General features: G+C 38.2%; 1 protein-coding gene and 1 non-coding gene across 2 annotated transcripts; both read left to right on the top strand.

Moving 5' to 3' along the window:
- The first annotated feature begins 8,479 nt into the window (after positions 1–8,479).
- LOC123629978 (putative ankyrin repeat domain-containing protein 20A5) lies at positions 8,480–18,145 on the top strand. Its single transcript, XM_045539318.1, has 5 exons — positions 8,480–8,730; positions 12,199–12,313; positions 12,476–12,649; positions 16,562–16,668; positions 18,007–18,145. The coding sequence occupies exons 1-5, from the start codon at positions 8,480–8,482 to the stop codon at positions 18,143–18,145; spliced, it is 786 nt and encodes a 261-aa protein (XP_045395274.1).
- Positions 18,146–19,459: 1,314 nt separating this feature from the next.
- Positions 19,460–19,566, top strand: LOC123630002. The gene has a single exon (XR_006732517.1). It is a non-coding gene; the product is annotated as a U6 spliceosomal RNA (small nuclear RNA).

Below are 19,566 nucleotides of genomic sequence, written 5' to 3' on the forward strand. Positions count from 1 at the left end.
ATGGCCCTATCTTCCAGTCGGAGCTCCTCAAAGCAGGGAGTGTCTCATTCACCTTGGCGTCCCTCTCTCACACACACAGACACGCTCACACACATGCACATATGGATGCGAACCAACATTCAGACACACACACAGACACAGTCACAAACACAGACCTGCATACTCTAACACACACGCACATATACCCTGAAAACACTGCTTTGCACCTACAGGGTAATAAGTGACCCATGAAGGCTTTAAGAATGTAATTGACTGTAAGGACATAGCTTCTAACCCAGAGATCACACAGTCATGTTGGAATGTCACACAAGCACACGGGAAACTGGAGAAAATGGTACAAAACTGAGTGCCAAACCCTGTGGGCAAACTAGAATGGAAGGATGAACTCGGAGATAGAACCCTTAGGGACAGCTTCAAGGTGGTGCTGACTGGATGTCAGGTGGCTAGAATTTAGACTCTAGAAAGGGGCAGAGAGAAGATTGCGTTTCAGGTTGGCTAGGTATCTGGAGGGAGAACAACATGCAAGGTATTGAGTAAAAAGAGGTGGCATGCATCCCTTTAGGATGAGGAAACAGCAGTAGAAAGTAGTGTGGGGAAAGTGGCCGGAGTCTCCCCCGGCTGCTCAAGTGGTCTGTCTGCGCTGAGTGGTTATCCCCTGACTGGAGCCACCATTGCTCTGGGGGTGTGAGAAGCTACACACAGCCCCAGGACCCTAGGCCAGGCAACGGGCCTTGGGCCAGATCTGCCAGCTTTCACCTGGCCTGTGGGTCTCCAGGCTGAAGTGAGAAGTGCATGGATGTGCAGAAAGCTTGGTCTCCACTATTCGCAGAGGATCGAGGAGGTAGAAACCAGATGGGATTTGAGTGGAAGACTTCTGGTACTACCTGCACTCGTAGGCTGCTGGTGCCCCTGTGCCTTGAGACAGTAAAAAGTCTGTGCTCTCAGGGCAGAAAGTCAAGTCAACTGTAACCAGACCACCAAGGGAAGAAACGGTCCTGACACCCAGAGTTTAGCACGTAGCTGTGCCTTCCCAGGAAACAAAAGGAAAAGCACTTGGGGCATCTCACTGTGTTGGAAACATTGCTTTAAAAAAACAGTGTAGCACAGCCTGTCAGTTTGGAGTTTTTCATGTGTACAGGGCACAAGCAAAGACATAACTAGAAATAAATATATACACAGACATAAATGTGGATATTTAGAAATATATGAATAAATATGCAACATAAATATATGTATCAACATATAAACTTAAAATATAAATATTTATGCATATAATATAGAAGTGCTGCCTGCCATTCTGGTGATCTTTCTCCATACAGGAGAAAAACAGATGTATATAAATGTGTGTGTGTGTATATATATATCTTTTATTACATATATGTATATATGCACATATTAAAAATTATATAAATATAAATAAATATGCATAAATAATATGTATTAAATAAATAAACATTATCCAAAAAGACAAACGCAAATACACACAGACTGACACACATACAAATATATTTATACTAGAGGCATCTTTCAATTAGAATAGATGCTTTTCCTTTTAACCTCTGAGGTGGGAGCAGACAATTTTGTCTCAGTATGGGTGGGTGAAGAAGGGGCTTTCCATAGAGATGTAGAAAGGCCAGGTCTGATCCCCCAGGATTGGCTGGAGGGACTGGGAGTCCTGAGGGGTAAAGGTGTTGGACTGAAGGACAACCAGGCCACATTGGCCACTGGGGTCTTTAAGGGGCAAGAAACATGGCCTCAGATACTGAAGGCTGCACAGTTCTGGGTAAGCTTGTTCTGGCCTTTTCCATCTGGATCTAAGGAAACCTATAGACAGGCATGAAGAATAGCTGATGGGAAATAAACTCAAATATAGATGTCTGAGGCCTCTTGCATAAGTACATTAGGCATAGAAAACAGAAGTCTGACTTGACAAATTTTCTGGACTTTAGCTGACAGGTCAAGGAAACCAGGTTAGGGGCAGATTGTTGGACATTGGCAGCCGAGGTGGATGGATGATGCCAGTGGCTAAGGTAGTGCCTACCTTGGGGGTCAAGGCTGGTCCACCCTGGCAGAGACGAACTGCATATGAGCAAGGTGGGAAGCTATATGGAGCCCTGAGGCCTTTTCCTGGCATGGGGCCTTGGACCAGGAGCTTTCCAGCTGACCATTGTGTTCGAAGGCTACTATCAGGAGAGCATGGCCATGCCGGAAGTCCCTTCTCTTCTATTCTCAGAATCTCAGGAGGTAGCAACCAAAGGGGACTTAATTTGAAGACCACCTGATAATACATGATCCCAAATGCTTTTGGCACCCATATTCACCCCCAAACAGGTCAACTCTCTGTGCTCTCTCCTAGAGCACGAGCTCAACTTTCTCCAAATACCAAGAGAAGAAAAGACTCTGAAGCTCACAGCCCACACACAGTTGCATTTTTCACATAGAGCAGCGGAGTAACATGAGGGGCTCTCAAGAAACACTGAAGCACAGTCTATCGGTTTGAAGTTTCCCCATGTATACAGGGAACAAAAAAACCAAATAACTAGAAATAAATATGTATACACACAATGTGCATAGTATTAAATATGTAATTAAATATGTAACATATATAAATATAAGCATCAACATATAAAATAGAAATTAAAATATAGATATTTATACATGCAACTTCATAGCCCTGCCTACCACTCTTTGGTGGTCTTTCTCCATACAGGAGAGAAGTGTATGTGCACATTCACACATATGCACATATATGCAGATACATACATGCATAGATGTTATATGGTTACATATATGTATACATATACATGTAAAAGGAAACATACATATACACACACACATATTATGTAAAGAAGCCAAACACATTTGTGTTTGTCCCTCCAGCCACCTAGTCTCAGCTACAGGAGACAAAAGGGCCACAGGTGTCTTTTCCTGCTGGTTTCATGTGACCATCCCTGATGGCAAACACCAGGCCTGCAGCTTTAAGTAATGTGCCATCATCTTCCAAGTAGGAACGCTGTCTCCCTCTGAACTTTTCAATCAGGATAGGTGCTTTTCTTTTTAACACCTAAGAGGGCTGCAGATAATTATGTCTCAGAATGGGTGGGTGGAGAAAATGCTTTCCATGGAGAGACAGAAGAACAAGGTCTACACCCCCAAGATAGGCTGGGGGCATTGAAAGTGTAGGTGGGTAAAGTGGTACTGGCCTGGAAGAACAGCAAAACCAGGTTGGTTAGAAGTGCACTGATGGTCTTTTGGCTTTTGGCTGCCTGGCTATTGGACCAGAACGCTACACAGTCCAGATTAAGCCTGTTTTGGCCATTTTCAGCTGGATCTGGAGAAAACAATAAATAGGCCTTAAGAACACCTGGATTGGAAATAACTTTGAAGCTAGGTCCCCAAGGCTTCTTCCATAAGTACATGGAACATGGAAAACAGACGTCTGATTTGATAAACCATTCTGGACTCCACAGCAAGTGTCAGGCAAGGAAAACCAGGTCACAGGCAGACTGCTGGACACTATTAGCCCAGGGGAATGGATGATACTGGTGGCTAAAACTAGTACCTATGTTGTGTGGTTAGGAGGGTACATCATAGCAGATGTACACTGAACCTGCACAATCTGGGAGCTATCTAGCCCCTGTTTCAGTCAGATGTTCTTGGGCCAGGAGCTCTGCTACCTTCCTGGCTGGAATTTGGGTCCCAAGGCTTGAATGAGAAGTGTATGGCCATATAAGACACCCTTGTCTTCTATTCTTAGAAACTTGGGACGTAGTAAGCAGAAGGGACTTGATTGGAATACCACCTGATATTACTTGATCCTATAGTCTATTGGTTCCCCTATTCATCCCAAAATAGCCAGTCAACTCTCTGTGCTCTCTCCTAGAACAGGAACTCAACATTTCCCAAACACCAAGGAAAGAAATGGCCCTGACACTGTCAAAGTCAAAATAAAAATATAGAGATGAATCTATAAATTTAATTTTTTATTTGGGAAAGAAGAATTGCAACTCAAGGCATACATGCAGACTGAGTGGTCTTTGTTATGTCTGAAAACAAAGAGAAGTTTGGAAGTTTTATAAACACCAGAAATGTAATATATTCATTTGCACTAGTAAGGTTTGATGGAGCTGGCAAGTTTTGATTAGGAAGTAACGGTAGTGGAAAAACTTAGCCTTAGATTTACAGCAGGTCATTTAAAGCAATATTAGATAAAACTGGCCTCAAGTTCCCTGAACACGGTTTTAGCAGCCAGACTTACAGAGAATTGCATTGCTGACACATGTTATGTGTTCTCAGTGCTTTCCCCCACCACAGGCTGCTTCACTCTGTTTTAGTTGGGTGTGGTAAGAATGACACAGTTTTACATTTCCCCCTTTGGATCAATATCTTTTTCTGAAACAATCACTGATCAATCATTTTGAAGTTAGACGTAATTGTCCCTTGGTGCCAGGATGGACCTGTCCTGGCGGTCTCTGTCCCAGGTCAGGGGAAAGTATGAGGACCTGTCAGAGACCCAGGACACATTAGAGTAACAGAGAGGCCAGAAGGAAAAATGTTCTCTGTGCCCAGCTGTTTGGATTCCAGCATCAAGTTCCATCTTCTCAGTCCCACAGGCATCAGAAATTATCTTGAAGCATTTAGCCAAATTATATTATGAAGAGAGTTGGATTTACGAAGATTAGGCAGGCAATAAGAACAAAGCTTAAAATCATAATGAAATAATAAGCCCAGTTTGAATAATAGCTTTAAACCATGAAACTAATTTTAAAGGTAATCAACTAAACATACTGAAAAGTCCAGACATATGTGGTGAGTATTATTATATGGAGTCTTGTTTCAACCTCTTAGGAAAAGCCATTTACGGCACGGGAAATTCAACTTGTCCTGGTTTACATTTCAGTGTCTCTGGCTATAGCATCGGATAGTTTGGTGAACTTTCTGTGTGGCCCGTACATTACCCATAGACTTGTCCCTTGAAATTTATCTAGTTTCAGCTTATAGGGCTTAAGGCACAGAGAAGTTTGCATTTTTGTAATTTTTTGTAGGAAAGTTAGATAAGAAGAACACAGAAAAATTCACAAAATAATATACAGAGCTACAGTCGAATAATGAGTGTATTATAGCTTTTTTTTTTGGAAGTATAACTGTTTTTCTCTATATTGATCACATAGAAACCTCAGGTTTAATAACTTCTTAAGGCTAGGACGCCAAAACAAGGCAGACTTTAGGTTTTATTTACAGTTTTAAGGATGCTGGCTCTGGCAGAAAGTGAGTTTTTATTTACTTATTTTAGTCTAAGGATGCTTGAAGTCAGGCATTGTATGCATATTTTCAAATTTGATATTTTAGTCAAAGCCTTGGTAATAAATAAATCTGGAAAACAAACCTTTCAAGTAGACAAACAAAAATGCTTTAAATAAAAGTCATAAAGACATGATTTTATCAGTTATTCAATGTCATATAGTGAACATTTGTTCTGCTTAATCTCTGTTAGTAGTATCATGAATCCACCCATTTCTTTAGCAGAGTTCTGGAAATTTTTATTTAGTCCATTGTCCTTAAAGTTATCAGAAAGCTGTATTTAAGAGTATTTGTTGGAGGCTTTCTCTCTCCTCTCTCCCTCCTCTCCCTCCCCTCTGTCCCTGGGGGAAAAAAAAAAAAAAACAGCGAATCTGTTGGAGTCTGTTTCATGAATCTGACTGTAAATGATTTTTAGAGAATTCAAAACTATAACCATGACAAAGAATTAGAATAGCCATGGTTAAAAATCTGATGAAAGTTTACAGTCAATAAGGAAACTTCACCATATCTATGACATATAGTAACCAGCATTATGACTGATAATATATTAGATTTCTATATACTTACATGTGTATAGAAATGATATTTTTGAAACATTCATATCAACAACATACCAATAAATGAAACTAAAGAAGATCTAGTATCACTTATCATTGGACCATGTTTCTTATACAATTTACCAAATACACCTAATCATTTAATATCCTTTTAAGATGGGAGATATGTATTTTGAAACTCTCCAGGGACCCAACTGGAAATTTTCATAATTAATTCTAGGTTAAAGATGCTTAAGTTAGAATTCAATTTGGGAGAGGTTTGTCAAAGATGTTAAAGGGCTGAAAACATTTGACCAATACAAAATCACAGAACACTGTAAAATAGTAGTCATTCATTTAACCAAACTGATAATCAAAAGACTTTGAAAACAGTACAGAAAGTTACATGGATGTAAAAACCTTCACTGGTAAGCCAGTAAACCGAGGCAAGAAAGTATGTTGACAACTTTGAAGACATTTCTAATTTCATTTTATCATTAATTTTTAAAACAATTAATTTATCAAAGCTTTTCTTGTCCTTTGAACTAAAAATAATTTGATTCAATTACTAAATATTTTGAGTGCTCATTTATTTAAACCAATCAAAATAGAACTTTTTCTTTTTTTTGAGACAGAGTCTCGCTCTGTTGCCTGGGCTAGAGTGCCGTGGCGTCAGCCTAGCTCACAGCAACCTCAAACTCCTGGGCTTATGCAATCCTCCTGCCTCAGCCTCCCGAGTAGCTGGGACTACAGGCATGCCCCACCATGCCCGGCTAATTTTTCTATATATATTTTTTAGCTGTCCATATAATTTTTTTCAATTTTTAGTAGAGACGGGGTCTCCCTCTTGCTCAGGCTGGTCTCGAACTCCTGAGCTCAAACAATTCGCCCATCTCGGCCTCGCAGAGTGCTAGGATTACAGGCGTGAGCCACCACGCCCGGCCAAAATAGAACTTTTGAAGGGATTTCTTGCTGACGATACCTGATTTTATTATGTAGGCATTACATATGACATAATGTATGTATATATGCATCAATATATCTAAATATATGTATTGTGTGTATATATATATATATATATGTACACATAAAAAAGGTCTTAAAGTTTTCATTTTAGAATTTTAGTCATGAGATAGTAAAACACATAAACTCACCAGTTTATAAAAACCAGTTGGATCTAAATCATTTTTTCTGACAAAATGGCATAAGGTTAAGATTTTTTTTAGTAGGCCATCTTATAAAGTCTGTGCACCCAATTTTCAGTAAGGCAGTTTGATTCAGTTATCAATATACTGGATTGTACAAACAACAGTTAACTGTGAAAATGTGACTGAAATATGTGAGAAGGCTGAAAACTTATGAGTTTAGAACTCTTATGAGTTCTTTTAACAAGGTCTGACAGTAGTTTCTTGGACTCATTCTTTGTCGTTGAAGATAATGTCACCATTTCCTTTAGTATAGGGAGGGTGTCTTTATAGGAATTTTACATTTTACTTTTAAAAAAAGTATGAATGGCAAAAATATTTCTTAAAAAAAATCTGGTTTTCAAGAGGGTTTATGTTTTTGATAAGCAGTCTGACAGAATAGCTAAGGATTTTGTAAAAAGAAGAGGTTAGCTAAGGGAACAATTAAGAGGAGGAATTGTAAAAGGGGAAGAAGAAAGTTCCAGAAATAAGAGCCCAAGCTTGCTTTGAGATATTTTGTGGCCAGGCAATCTTTGGGTCTTGACTGATTTTTTTTTTTTTTCAGCTTCAAGGTATCAATGAGATGTGCGTATCTTATTTAGAGTCTACAATTTTATAGCCATGGTCAGCAGAGAGAGACCAAAAGGCCACAGGAGTCTACCCCTGTCAGTTCCCTGTGACCCTTCCTATATGACAAACACCAGGTCAGGGACTTTAACCAGACCCAGGCCCAAATGCCATCACCCAACAATGGGAAAGCTGTCTATTGTTCCAAATCTTGGAGGATCATATTTTATTCTACTTCTCCACTGACAGCCTCTTTTCCCACCACTCATACTGAAAAGTAATTGTCTGCACCAGCTTTAGGTATTCAAAACAGAAACACATTTTCTGATAGAAAGATTTGGAAAAATAGACAGCTTTATTTAGAGTCTGTAATTTTATAGCCATGGTCAGCAGAGAGTTCAGCTGGCTGGGAACCCACAGGCCCAGGGGTGCCACCCTCAGAGAGCCTGAGGCAGCCCCGGGGTGAGCTCCGCCAGCCCACGTAGGGGCCCGAGTTGCAGCCACACATGCAGGCCACGCGGCAGCAGGGACAGAACAGCCCCGAGTGGCGCGTTCTGGAGTGTGTCACCAAGGGGGGGAGGGGGACGGGGGCGGTTTCCCACTGGCAGTTGTGCGCATGCGCAGTGACGGCTCATTGTCACGCGCACGTGAGCAGTTGCTTTAACGGTTCTGGCGGTGCCTGTGGTCGCTTGGCTGTGCTTGGTGCTGCCTGGCCATTTACAGCTGTCAGAAGTTGGAGACCAGGATTTCCCTTGTTGGAGGTCGTGGTAGATCGGATTGTCCTCACTGCACTGGACTCCCGAGGCGGGGAATAGGCAGGGGGTGGGCTGGGGTGGGGTGGGGTGGGGGTGCGGGTGGGCTGAGGTTCCCCCGAAACCGGCAGCCGCCACCATGAGGAAGATCTTCTGCTTTGGGGCAGACAAGGGTGGGCCGCCCTCCGGCCCCTCCAGCCACCATGGCCAGACCAGAGAGGGCCTGGAAGGCGAGGCTGGTGACAGCGCCTTCCTGCAGCCACGGTACCACATCTGGAAGAAAGATCTCAGCCAAATCCACCAAGCTGCCAGCGCCGGTGACGTCGCGAAAGTGGAGCAGATCCTTTCGCTGAAGAAAAAGGTCTTGGATGCCAGAGATAGAAAGAAGAGGTAATGGGCGCGGCCATCCCGGGTTGTGGGGGAGATGCCTTTCCCAGACTTGCAGGAGCCCGGGGAACTGGCGGTGAGGGAGCCCGGCTGTCCTCCCTACGGGCTCCGCAGCACCTGGGACGTGGCACCTGGGAGGGGTCCAGCGCCAAGGCCAGCTTCATGGGCAGCAGCACAAAAACAGGACTTCAGCTGCTTCCCCGTCCACTCATGACTCCCCTTCTAGGACAGCTTCTTGCCAAGTTTAGTTACTTAACTAGCACAAGTATACACGGTGTTTTATTGTTAATGTACACATTTTAAATCATTATGTTATATACCTTATGGGAAGGTACATAGTGAGAGGAATAATAAGTATACTATAAATAATTCTGTGCTAAAACATCTTAGCAAGAAGTTCAATATCCATTTCATGTCACTGTACACCTATGAAAATGTGTTCTTTACTCAGGGAACTTAGAAGGAAAATTTGAAGTGGGTATATGGTACCATAGTCTTCAATAGGAAGACTCATTTTTCTGAAAATATGAGCTCTTTCTATTTTATCAATTTTACATGAGCTAAATAAATGTTATAAGGTTTCTAAATTTTTTAGTTAACACATGCTGTCTTGCTTTTACTATTGTGATGAGATGAAGAAAAATTTTGTAATGGAGTAAGACTTGCTCTTCTAGGCATCCAAATATGCTATGAATTTCCACAAATTAATCATTTATTAGCAGTTGAAGAGATAGATAAATGAATGGAATAGAATAGAAAATCTAGAAACACCCAAATGTATGAAAGAATTTAAAACTTGATGATGGTGACAAATTAAACAAGATAAAAACTGACGTCTAATTTAAAATTGGGCAAAGTACTTTTTTTTACAGATCTACAAGTGACCTACAAACATAAGAAAAAATATTAAGTGTCCCTGCTAAGAGAAGGATTTTAAGTTAAAAGAGAAATGAGATACTGTTAATCTATCCTCGAAGTTTGTAAGAATGAAGACATTAAATACTAATATTAAACATGGAAAATACTTATACTGGTGCTTACAGTTTATGTTGCTGATTTCTTTTCAAATAGACAACTTGGTGGTAACTACATACAAAGGAGACTGACGCGCTGCCTACTACACTAAGGAGGCAACTGGAACTACACATTTAAAAATTGTATATGCCCTTTACCCATCAATTGCATTACAGCAAAATATCCTCAAGAAATAGAGATCATACAATTTGTTTTTCTCAGCACTTAAAATAATACGGTTTTAAGAGGAATGCATATGATGGCTTTATAAATCAATTAGATTGTGTCCATAGATGGAATAATATGTCACCATAGAAGGTGGCATAGGTACATATGTGTGCTGACATGTAAAGAGTATTTAGGTATATCAAGTAAGAATAAAAGTCAATTTGATTATTATACATATACACAAACACACTGTGGTCTCATGTTAGCTTAAAATATGTACACAATGTGGTAAAATTTGTTATTTCTGGGCAATTAGCATGTACGATTTAAAAGTTCTAGTAAAAGTTTGTCATTAAGGATATAATCCCTGGGAAGAGCAGTTATATGAATCTTGCACAGATAGAAGTAATTTCTTAATTTCTATGAATTTATTTTAAAATTATTTTGTGGATTGGAATATTCCACCAACTTTTATCCCTTCAGAAGTAAAGGGAATCTTTTCATCTGTGCTTGAAGATTTTATTACATACACAGTTTTTTAATGTGCATCTGTTTTGTTATATAATTTATTACTTACATGCAAAAATTTTAGATGAATCATTATAGTTTAGGTGTATCATTATGAAAATGAAAAATAGGAAATATAAATGTTACTATTACAAAGGTATTACTTTATAGGGGTTTTCTTTCAAAATATTTAACTCTTGTACTCTGTTTTCTCAATGCATTTATTCATCAAACATACTATGAAGACCTGTTATGTAGCAGACGTATTCTACTAACTTTCAGGACACATCCATCCTTAAAACTATTTACCTGACCAGCCTGAGCAATTTGAGAAATTTAAAATTGGAGGATTAGGACTTAATTTCAGTTAAAGTCATTGCTCACTCCTTTCAAACAAAAGCATTTCTGAAGGTAGACAATTGTAAAAGATGACTTTAACTGCCCTTTTAAAATTTGTAACAGTATTAATTATTAACATTAAACGTTCAAAATATCTGATTCTCACACAGTGTATAAATCTATATATTGAACAAATGGGGCATACCTATTCATTCTAGTCCTGAGTTTCTTTTGCTCTGAAGTTATTTGAAAATCAAAGTAAGAATTATTTGGTATTAAAAATTTTGTTATTTCAACCTTCTTTTCCATAGTACTTTTAAGAACTGAAACTTACATAACTGCCAGTGAAATAACTAGAACTTCCATAGACCTATTGTATATGCCCTATTTCACTTAATGTAAGGCAGCATTGATTTTGTGATGTCCCGTTATTTTGCTTATCAATGAGATAATTTTTCTATGCTGCCCATTGTAGTTGAAATAAATCATGAATAAAAGGTGCTGTTCCAGTATCAGTGATGTTAAAATGTGAGAAAATGAGCACCCTAGCAGCACTGAAATACAATGTTATCTCTAGTCTTTAAATAAATCACAATGTAGGCATAATTGCATTATTTTGCTTAATTAAAATGTTATCTTTGTTAAGCAGTAGTAATAATTACATTATGTAACAGTCACTGAGCTGTTATTTACATTAGGAACTGTTCCACATACTTCGTACAGATTCTCATTTGAGCATCACAGTGATGTCCTATGAGATAGCTACTATTTTTTTCTTTTTGCCTATTTTATTGAAGAGGAAATTGAGGCACAGAAGGGCTAAGTGATAGATAATAAGTTTTTTTTTTTTTTTTTTTGAGGCAGAGTCTCACTCTGTTGCCCAGGCTCCAGTGCCATGGCATCAGCCTAGCTCACAGCAACCTCAAACTCCTGGCCTCAAGCAATCCTTCTGCCTCAGCCTCCTGAGTAGCTGGGATTACAGGCATGTGCCACCATGCCCAGCTAATTTTTTCTGTATATTTTTAGTTTTCCAGCTAATTTCTTTCTATTTTTAGTAGAGACAGGGTCTCGCTCTTGCTCAAGCTGATCTCAAACTCCTGAGCTCAAATGATCCACCTGCCTTGGCCTCCCAGAGTGCTAGGATTACAGACATGAGCCACCGTGCCTGGTCAATAGCTCATAATTGATAGAGCTTAAAGTAGGATGCAAATCCAAGTTGAACTGATACCAAAAGCCAATCTCTTTCTATTAAAATAGGCTGCTCTTTTATTAATCTAGTGAGGAATAGCAGCTAATAAATATTGTACTTTCTTCACAAGAAAATTAAATATTTGCTTTAAAGGTAGAAGAAAACATGCTGTTTAATATTTATAATTACATGAATCATTGTATATTTTAAGGTAGTGCACTACAATTTCCTAAAAATCTCTCTCACTTTCATAGGACTGCTCTCCATTTGGCCTGTGCCAGTGGCCATCCAGAAGTAGTTACTGTCCTGGTGGACAGAAAATGCAAGCTCAATGTCCCCGACAGTGAAAAAAGGACAGCTCTGATTAAGGTATATAGCAGCCACCTATTGCAGCATGAGACAGATTTCATTTCAATATACACAATAAAAACAAATTTGTTTCATTTAAATGTAACTAGTCGGTGGAATCTTTGGAATGTTTCTTTTGAACTCTTAGAATTTATGATCTATTTCTTGATCTGATACTGATAGGCGGTACAATGCCTGGAAGAGGAGTGTGCCACCATCCTGTTAGAACACGGTGCCGATCCGAATCACAGTGACGTGTATGGCAACACAGCTCTTCACTATGCTGTCTATGGCGACACCCCATCGATCGCAGCAAAGCTCCTTTCACATGGCGCAAATAAAGAAGCCATAAACAAGGTAGAGATCAATGAACTGTATTTGAAAAATATCAAACGCTGACATATGTAACTGTCAATTTTCCATATTTGGAAGCTCAAACGTTCCGTGAATGAAAATATTTTGAAATACCTTAATTGTCTTAAAATTTTACTTAAAATGTTTATACATTTAAAGAAGCATTAGAAGATGCAGTTTTCTTTTCTACATTCATGGTTAATATTTGTGAAAACCCTGCATTTGTTAAAGGAAAACTTGTTAACTTTTTTTTGAAACAAGTGTTGTGTTTTTTTTGTTTGTTTGTTTGTTTTTTCTATTTAGTATAAAACAACCCAGGGGAGCCAAATTTGCCCTGCAAATACCCTTTATCTTATACCTGAAAACTAAAGCATTATATAGTAAATGGAAGTCTTGCTGCTGCTGACAGGTTCCTTAGAAATGCAATTTATATCAAAGTGACTTATCTCTAATTGGCAAGTCGTAAGAGAGAGAAATGGAAAGGGAAAGAGAGAACAGTCAGAAATATGCAGGAAATTTGGAAATTAGGTAATTTGCGGAAAATACAATGAAGAGTTTTTTGTGTGTTTACTTGTCTGTTTGTTCTTGGTTTCTATGTTTAGACAAAGTGCTCTTCAGTTTTACGGAAAGTAATTCTTAGTTTGGGAAAGAGTGTTAGGGAGTTGTAAACTTGCCCAGAAATCGATGTTAGGAGGACTCTGAGGAAAGCAGATTGGCAGTGAATAGGTGGTGAGGATGTGGGAAAGACTTGAGAAGAGGGAAGAATATCCTGCTCTTGCCCAAACAGCCACTTATCCTCCTCTTGCAGAAACAGCCACTTCGACAAGACTCTACTAGAATTTCTTGTTGGGAAGGTGGAAGGTACAAAACTTATAAATAGCAAAATCAAGTTGCATTTTGAGTTTCTTAGTCCCTGTTCTAACCCTGTGCAGCAAGACTAAATGGAGTTTTCAGCAAATGACTCCATCTCTCACTATTTCCTGTTTTGGGCCAGATCTCCAAGTGATAAAGGGCCTTGGCCATGTGAGAGAGACCGGACATTGAAGTGATTGCCTGCTGTGCTAGTGCTCAGCTAGAGCCGTGTCACAGTGACCGGGGAACATTTTTTAACAATCTAGAAGTCTAGGCTCAGCCCTGCAGATTTTAATTTAGTAAATCTAAGAAGGCCTGGATATGTATATTGAAACATTTCCTCAAAGCTGGGTGCAGAAGCGTGTGCTTGTTGTCCCAGCTAGTCTGGAGGGTTGAGGCAGGAGGATCACTTGAGCCCAGGAGTTTGAGTCCACCTGTGCAACATAGTCAGACCCTCTCTGTAGCCAATAAAAATACTTTTCTTCAGATTCTGATGCATTCCTATTTAAGAACCACTGAATAAACAAATATAATATAGAAATTCCCATGTTTCAAAAACATAAGAAATCTCCAGAAGAATTGGAGTTTGAGAGATGCTACTTCCTTCAAATCTGTCCTTTCTAATAATATTAGCCTGACTTTATCTGCCTCTCTCTAGCTCTGTGGTTGAGCAGTTCCAAAGAATATTATTGGCAACATCTATCAGCTTATGGAATAACACCCGTTTCCTGCTGTTTAGCAATCATTCACTGCCAGTCAGAGGGTCTTTAGAAATCTGCTTATGGACAGTCTTTCAATAAGTAGTAACGGGCCCTTTCGGGATTTCACATTTCTTTGTTATCATTCAGGGGATTAGTTCAACAAATGTTTACTACAAGCAAGGCATTCTCAGTTAGCACAGTAGCAAATCTTGAATCTTTTATTCAGGTACAGCTGTATTATGGACTATCTCAGTATGTCTGTTAAGTTCATACAGCTTTGACATAATGAGGATGGCAGTTTTCAACACTTAAAAGCATGAAGTTTCCAAGAACACAGAGAGGAATTCTTTTAATAATTTAGTTTTAGCAGTCTGTGAACTAGTTAACCATTTGGGTAACAATCTGGGAAAAATAAACACAAGTAGACAGTAAACGAATAGATGTTTGAAAAATTCTTGTTGTGGGTATTATAAATCTTAATAGCAATTTTTATTCCATATTGGGGCTTGATATTTTGGTAAAACCTATGACACTAAAGAAAACAAAGATTTCACATGCAAGTACTTGCTTTATACATGACTATTTGGAAACATCATTAGTGAATTTTAGAACATGAGACTATAGTCAAAATGCAGCCCATAAGTAGATTTACTTTGCCTCGATAAGTTGAGTCCGCATGTAAAATTTGGGAGACATGCAGGAACCTGGGTTTCAGGCTTCCCTAAAGAGTCAAGCCTATTGTCCCTTGAGCTCATATGTTTGCTGTGCTGTGCAGAATCTTCCCCCTTTATACAACGTGTATGTTCTCCAGTTTGCTACTGTGCCTATCTAGATATTTCACAGGCTCAGGACATCTACTTGCCTACCTAAGTATTTGAGAGGACAAAGCTTGTTTTTTAGTATTTTTTGAAATAATTTCAAGGTTTTCAAGACAGTTTATACTTGTTTAGAATGTATGTCATCTATATTATAATATACATTTATCCATTAGTAATATGGTTGAATTTTAGAATATAGAAATTTTTTTAAAAAATCAAGTTTTTATTATATATACCATAAAAAATCATCATCCTATTGGAATACCTATAAGCTTTTTAGGTTACACATGGTGAGAACGCTGAATCCTAACCACTAGACCACGAGGGAACTTTACCCATGGTTATAGTTGGCTAGGCTGTGTGTAATGAAGACAGCATTATATCTTTCTCCTCAGCATAAACTCTATAAAATGCAAATGATTTAATGGCTTCCATTGTGCTAGCAATAATCCATATAGATCAGTATTAGAACTCTAATTGATAAGCCATTATATTTTTATTTCTGATTTATATTTTGCATGAAGTAAAAACCAACTCGAGTACCAATTAAAATAGAAATCAGAATACAAGTGGATTAAAATAAAGCAGATAGGCATTAGCATCCCAGGATCATCAGGATAATTGAGGAAAAAAATCATAGTGAGCCTTCTAATAACTAAGATAAAAATCTGTCACCTTGTCACAGGAGAAACAACATGGACCATGAAATAATGAGTTGAAATTCATTTGAAACCTCTCTCTTTTATTCAGAGCCCATTTCCTTCGTGACCCTTTGGAGAAGGAGTACCTGACATTGGTACCCTGGGGTCCTACACTACTGTTAGAAGAGAATCACATGAGTTTGTATCACCTGGAGGAAACCTCCACATTCACTGGAAAGTTCTTAAAACTGTATCTCTAAAGATTTAATTCTTCACATGTTGTTTACCAAAAAAACTAAATAATAATAATACTTGTCAAATAGAGATCAGACAAAGCTTGAGAGATTTCTTTAATACTGGACATACGATGCACAGTTTTGCACTACTTCTCTAGCCTGGATGGTCATGGAATCTTCCTTTTGGGGTACAGTGTTTAACTTATGGTATCTAAATACTCTTTGGAATATCATTTAAAAAACATTGCTGTAGGTACAATAATTGATATTAATTCAATAAAAATCCTTGAAGCATTTATTACTACATCTTAGGGTTTGTAAATATGGAGATAAAAGATACAGCCCCTGCCCCCAAGAAGCTCTTGGTTTAGATGGAAAACAATAAAATAAGTACAGCATATCATGGTAAATGTTGTGATAGAAACAAAGATTCTTAGAACCCGGAAACGTTTGAAATGAGTTTTGGAGATGGCAGGAGTTAGCCTGGAGAGGCAGAGGAGGGGAGTTTCTAAGGGAAGGAGCAGAACAGACGGGCGAGTGGATGAAACTACCTTTCATTTACTTTCTGTATGATACATTTAAGTTCATAGGCTCTTACATCAAATGTTCAGTTCAGTTGAGAAATATGAAATTTTTTGAATGATAAATTGATTTTTCTGTATTACAGGATCACCTCACTCCACTTCTACTTGCTGTAAGTGGAACTAAAGAGGAAATGGTAGAATTTTTGATACAGAAGAATGCAGATATAAATGCAGTAGATAAAATGAACAGGTATAGTATTTAGTGCTTTTTTTTTAAATGTGAATGTTATTTTAGGGTAGTAAGAGTCACTCCAGTCAGAATTATTAAATGAATGAGAAGATTAACATAATTGTTGAGAGGATAGAGTGACAAATATCAACACAAATCATCACTTAGATAGAAAAGCAATTATTTGGACTCTGGAAGCTAAAGAACAATATGCAGTAGGATTCATCATCTCTCATGATACTGACTGATATTTGTTATTTGTAATCTGATGTTTTTGATCATGTGATCTTATATCACCTAAAGAGGTTCCATATTAGTTTTAATGAAGTGTGGATTTTAACTTTTAGATCACTTTATGACTCAATATTGACCTTCTTAATACTTTTATAGTATTTTGTTAACTTCTTCTTATAGAGTTTTCCTTCAAAAATGCTATATGAAACATAAATAGAAGTTGAAAATCATTTTTTCTTTGGGACCACTCTTTTGCCTTAAGTGCTTTCTTTGAAAAATATTGATGTTAGGTGATCTGTAAAGGATTATTAATTGCTATAACTAGATACTGTGGGTTCATCAGTTGTTTTCCTTTTTCATTTCTAATGTATTTTGATTTTTTCTTTTTAATTGTCATGAGAAAAGGGAGAAAGACAACTTTAAGTGGATAAAATTTTTCTTTAATGAAGATAAGTCATAAGTGGATGATAAAGGGAAGAGACAGCTTTTCATTCATATAAAACCGGGTTTAAATTGTAGCTTTCCCACTTGCTAGGTGTGCGACGTTGGGAAGACCACTTCCCACCAAATGTGTATTCTAATATGAGAAGGAGAATAACACTATGCCCTTCCAGGGTGGTTGTGTACAAGTAAGATTATATATAGAACATTGAATTTAGTCCCCAGCACATGCTCATCAACATCATTAACTGAAACTACTATGGCTACTATTTTCACCATTACTACTAATGTTATTGGTTAAGCCTGCAGATAGCTCTTACTTAACTGACCCCTAGTTGACTCTGAATTACAGTTCATTATGTCAAAATAGGGAAGACATGGAGCATACTTCATGCAATGCTTTGCTTACTTTAGATAAGTGATCTCAGCAGAGAATGACCAACTTCTACTATGTCATACCTTAATGGGACAAGAAGCTACGTTTTTGTCCCTTCCTTTTAACCTAGGTGGTAATTTACAAAGAGGCACGCTTGAGCACCCAAGATGCTTGTGTCTGTTAGTACATATAAAAGGTTAATTCTATACTGATAGGCAAAATATTCAGCTGGCAATGTATATCAAATTAGCATTTTAAATAACTTTATTAAAGTTCCCAAGGGTGAGGTTATCTCTTTGTTATTTTAGAACGGCCCTCATGCTTGCTGAACATCATAACTCACCAAGTATACTACACCTTCTTGAGGAAGGTATGGATGTTTTTTCTGAAGATATCTCTGGAAGGACTGTTAAGGATTATGCCAATACTAGTGGTTTTAATACGTAAGTATTTACATTAAAAGACCAGTGAACACTAAATCAAGGTTTAAAATACTTTCAAATTTTGTATCTTATACATCAGGTGAGATTTCATAGTGTGTTTCAGGTAGTGTTGGAATGGCAGTGAATTAGTCGAATTCATCAGCCAGAAATCAAACAAAAGGCTAAACGAGTTAGAAGTAGTAATGGGTACAGAATTCATCATCTCAAGACTTTCAAGAAACCTTTATCATCAGGGATGGTATCAGCATCATCCATTTCATTTGAAGAATAACTCTTGTGCATGGGATTATATGCCACATGTTTGATCCTTCTAATTAGTTATTTGGGTCTTGAAATGTCTACTTGACAGATAATGTTGTAGTGTCTTCTAGGGGCTATTTCCTATAGCCTCCTCCTTGAATTTTTCAGGAAATGAAATGGTTCTCTAAATGCAAAGAAGACAGTTCTTTTTACAAGTCTGAGAGAGGGGAATGAAAGGACACTTCAATCATTCTATTGTTTCATTTATTCTGTTATTCCATTTGACACTGGTCTTGCTGTCTGGAAATGATTGACCTTTGCAACCAGGATGCCCTTACAGATTCAGATCCCTCAGTCTTCATATGGTGATCCATATTTAGACTTCAAGGCTACATACACATTTTTTGAGTTCGTGCACGTATGCTCAACCATTGTTCCTAAACCACCAGTACCCTGCTCTGGCAGCTGGGCCTCCTAGCTAGAGCCACACACATAGTGAGCAAAATGGCCCTCCCTCCACACTCCAAACCTTATGTGGAGCCCTCATCTCAGCCTAGACTTAGCGTAGGTCTTTATGGTAAGTTATCCTTTGATGCCCCTGATTGTCTTCCCTCTAGCAAATAGTTGAGATTGTTCTAAACTGTCAGAGAGTTTCAAATATCATTGTAGGAAGACATTAGAACTTCCTTTTTTCTTTGCTACCAATTTGTATGCCAAGGCTCCTTTTGCCTGTGTTTAGTGCCTTTTTTTTAAGTATTGGAAAGTCACATTTCATCCTTCTGCAGAGTAATGGTCACTAACTTGTATCTGGTCTCTCAAGTGATGTGTTTTCCATAGTAATGAAAATCTCCCAAGCTACTTGGACCTGTACCTGAGGTTTCTTAAATTCTTTCAAATTCTACCTCTTAGGGAAACCATTCATCAGAATTCTCTGAGCTAAAGGTAGGTTAATTGTTTGGCTCTTCTGTTAATACAATACATACATACATACATACATACATACATACATACAGGAGGTTGATTGGATTTAACAGGGCCAAACCTCATCCCTGACTCATCAGTGTCCATATAGGGCTTTGTGCTTGCTTCATCAACACATATACGAAAATTGAAAGAATATAAAGAAGATTACCACGGTCCGTGCCCAAGGATGACATGAAAATTTATGAAGCATTCCATATTCTG

The sequence above is a fragment of the Lemur catta genome, unplaced genomic scaffold (assembly GCF_020740605.2).
Source record: "Lemur catta isolate mLemCat1 unplaced genomic scaffold, mLemCat1.pri scaffold_66_ctg1, whole genome shotgun sequence".
Taxonomy (NCBI): Eukaryota; Metazoa; Chordata; class Mammalia; order Primates; family Lemuridae; genus Lemur; species Lemur catta.

Coding starts and splice junctions, on each gene's coding strand:
- LOC123629978 (XM_045539318.1), top strand. CDS start 8,480: ATGAGGAAGATCTTCTGCTTTGGGGCAGACAAGGGTGGGCCGCCCTCC. Junction 8,731..12,198: donor GCCAGAGATAGAAAGAAGAG/GTAATGGGCGCG, acceptor TCACTTTCATAG/GACTGCTCTCCATTTGGCCT. Junction 12,314..12,475: donor AAAGGACAGCTCTGATTAAG/GTATATAGCAGC, acceptor TGATACTGATAG/GCGGTACAATGCCTGGAAGA.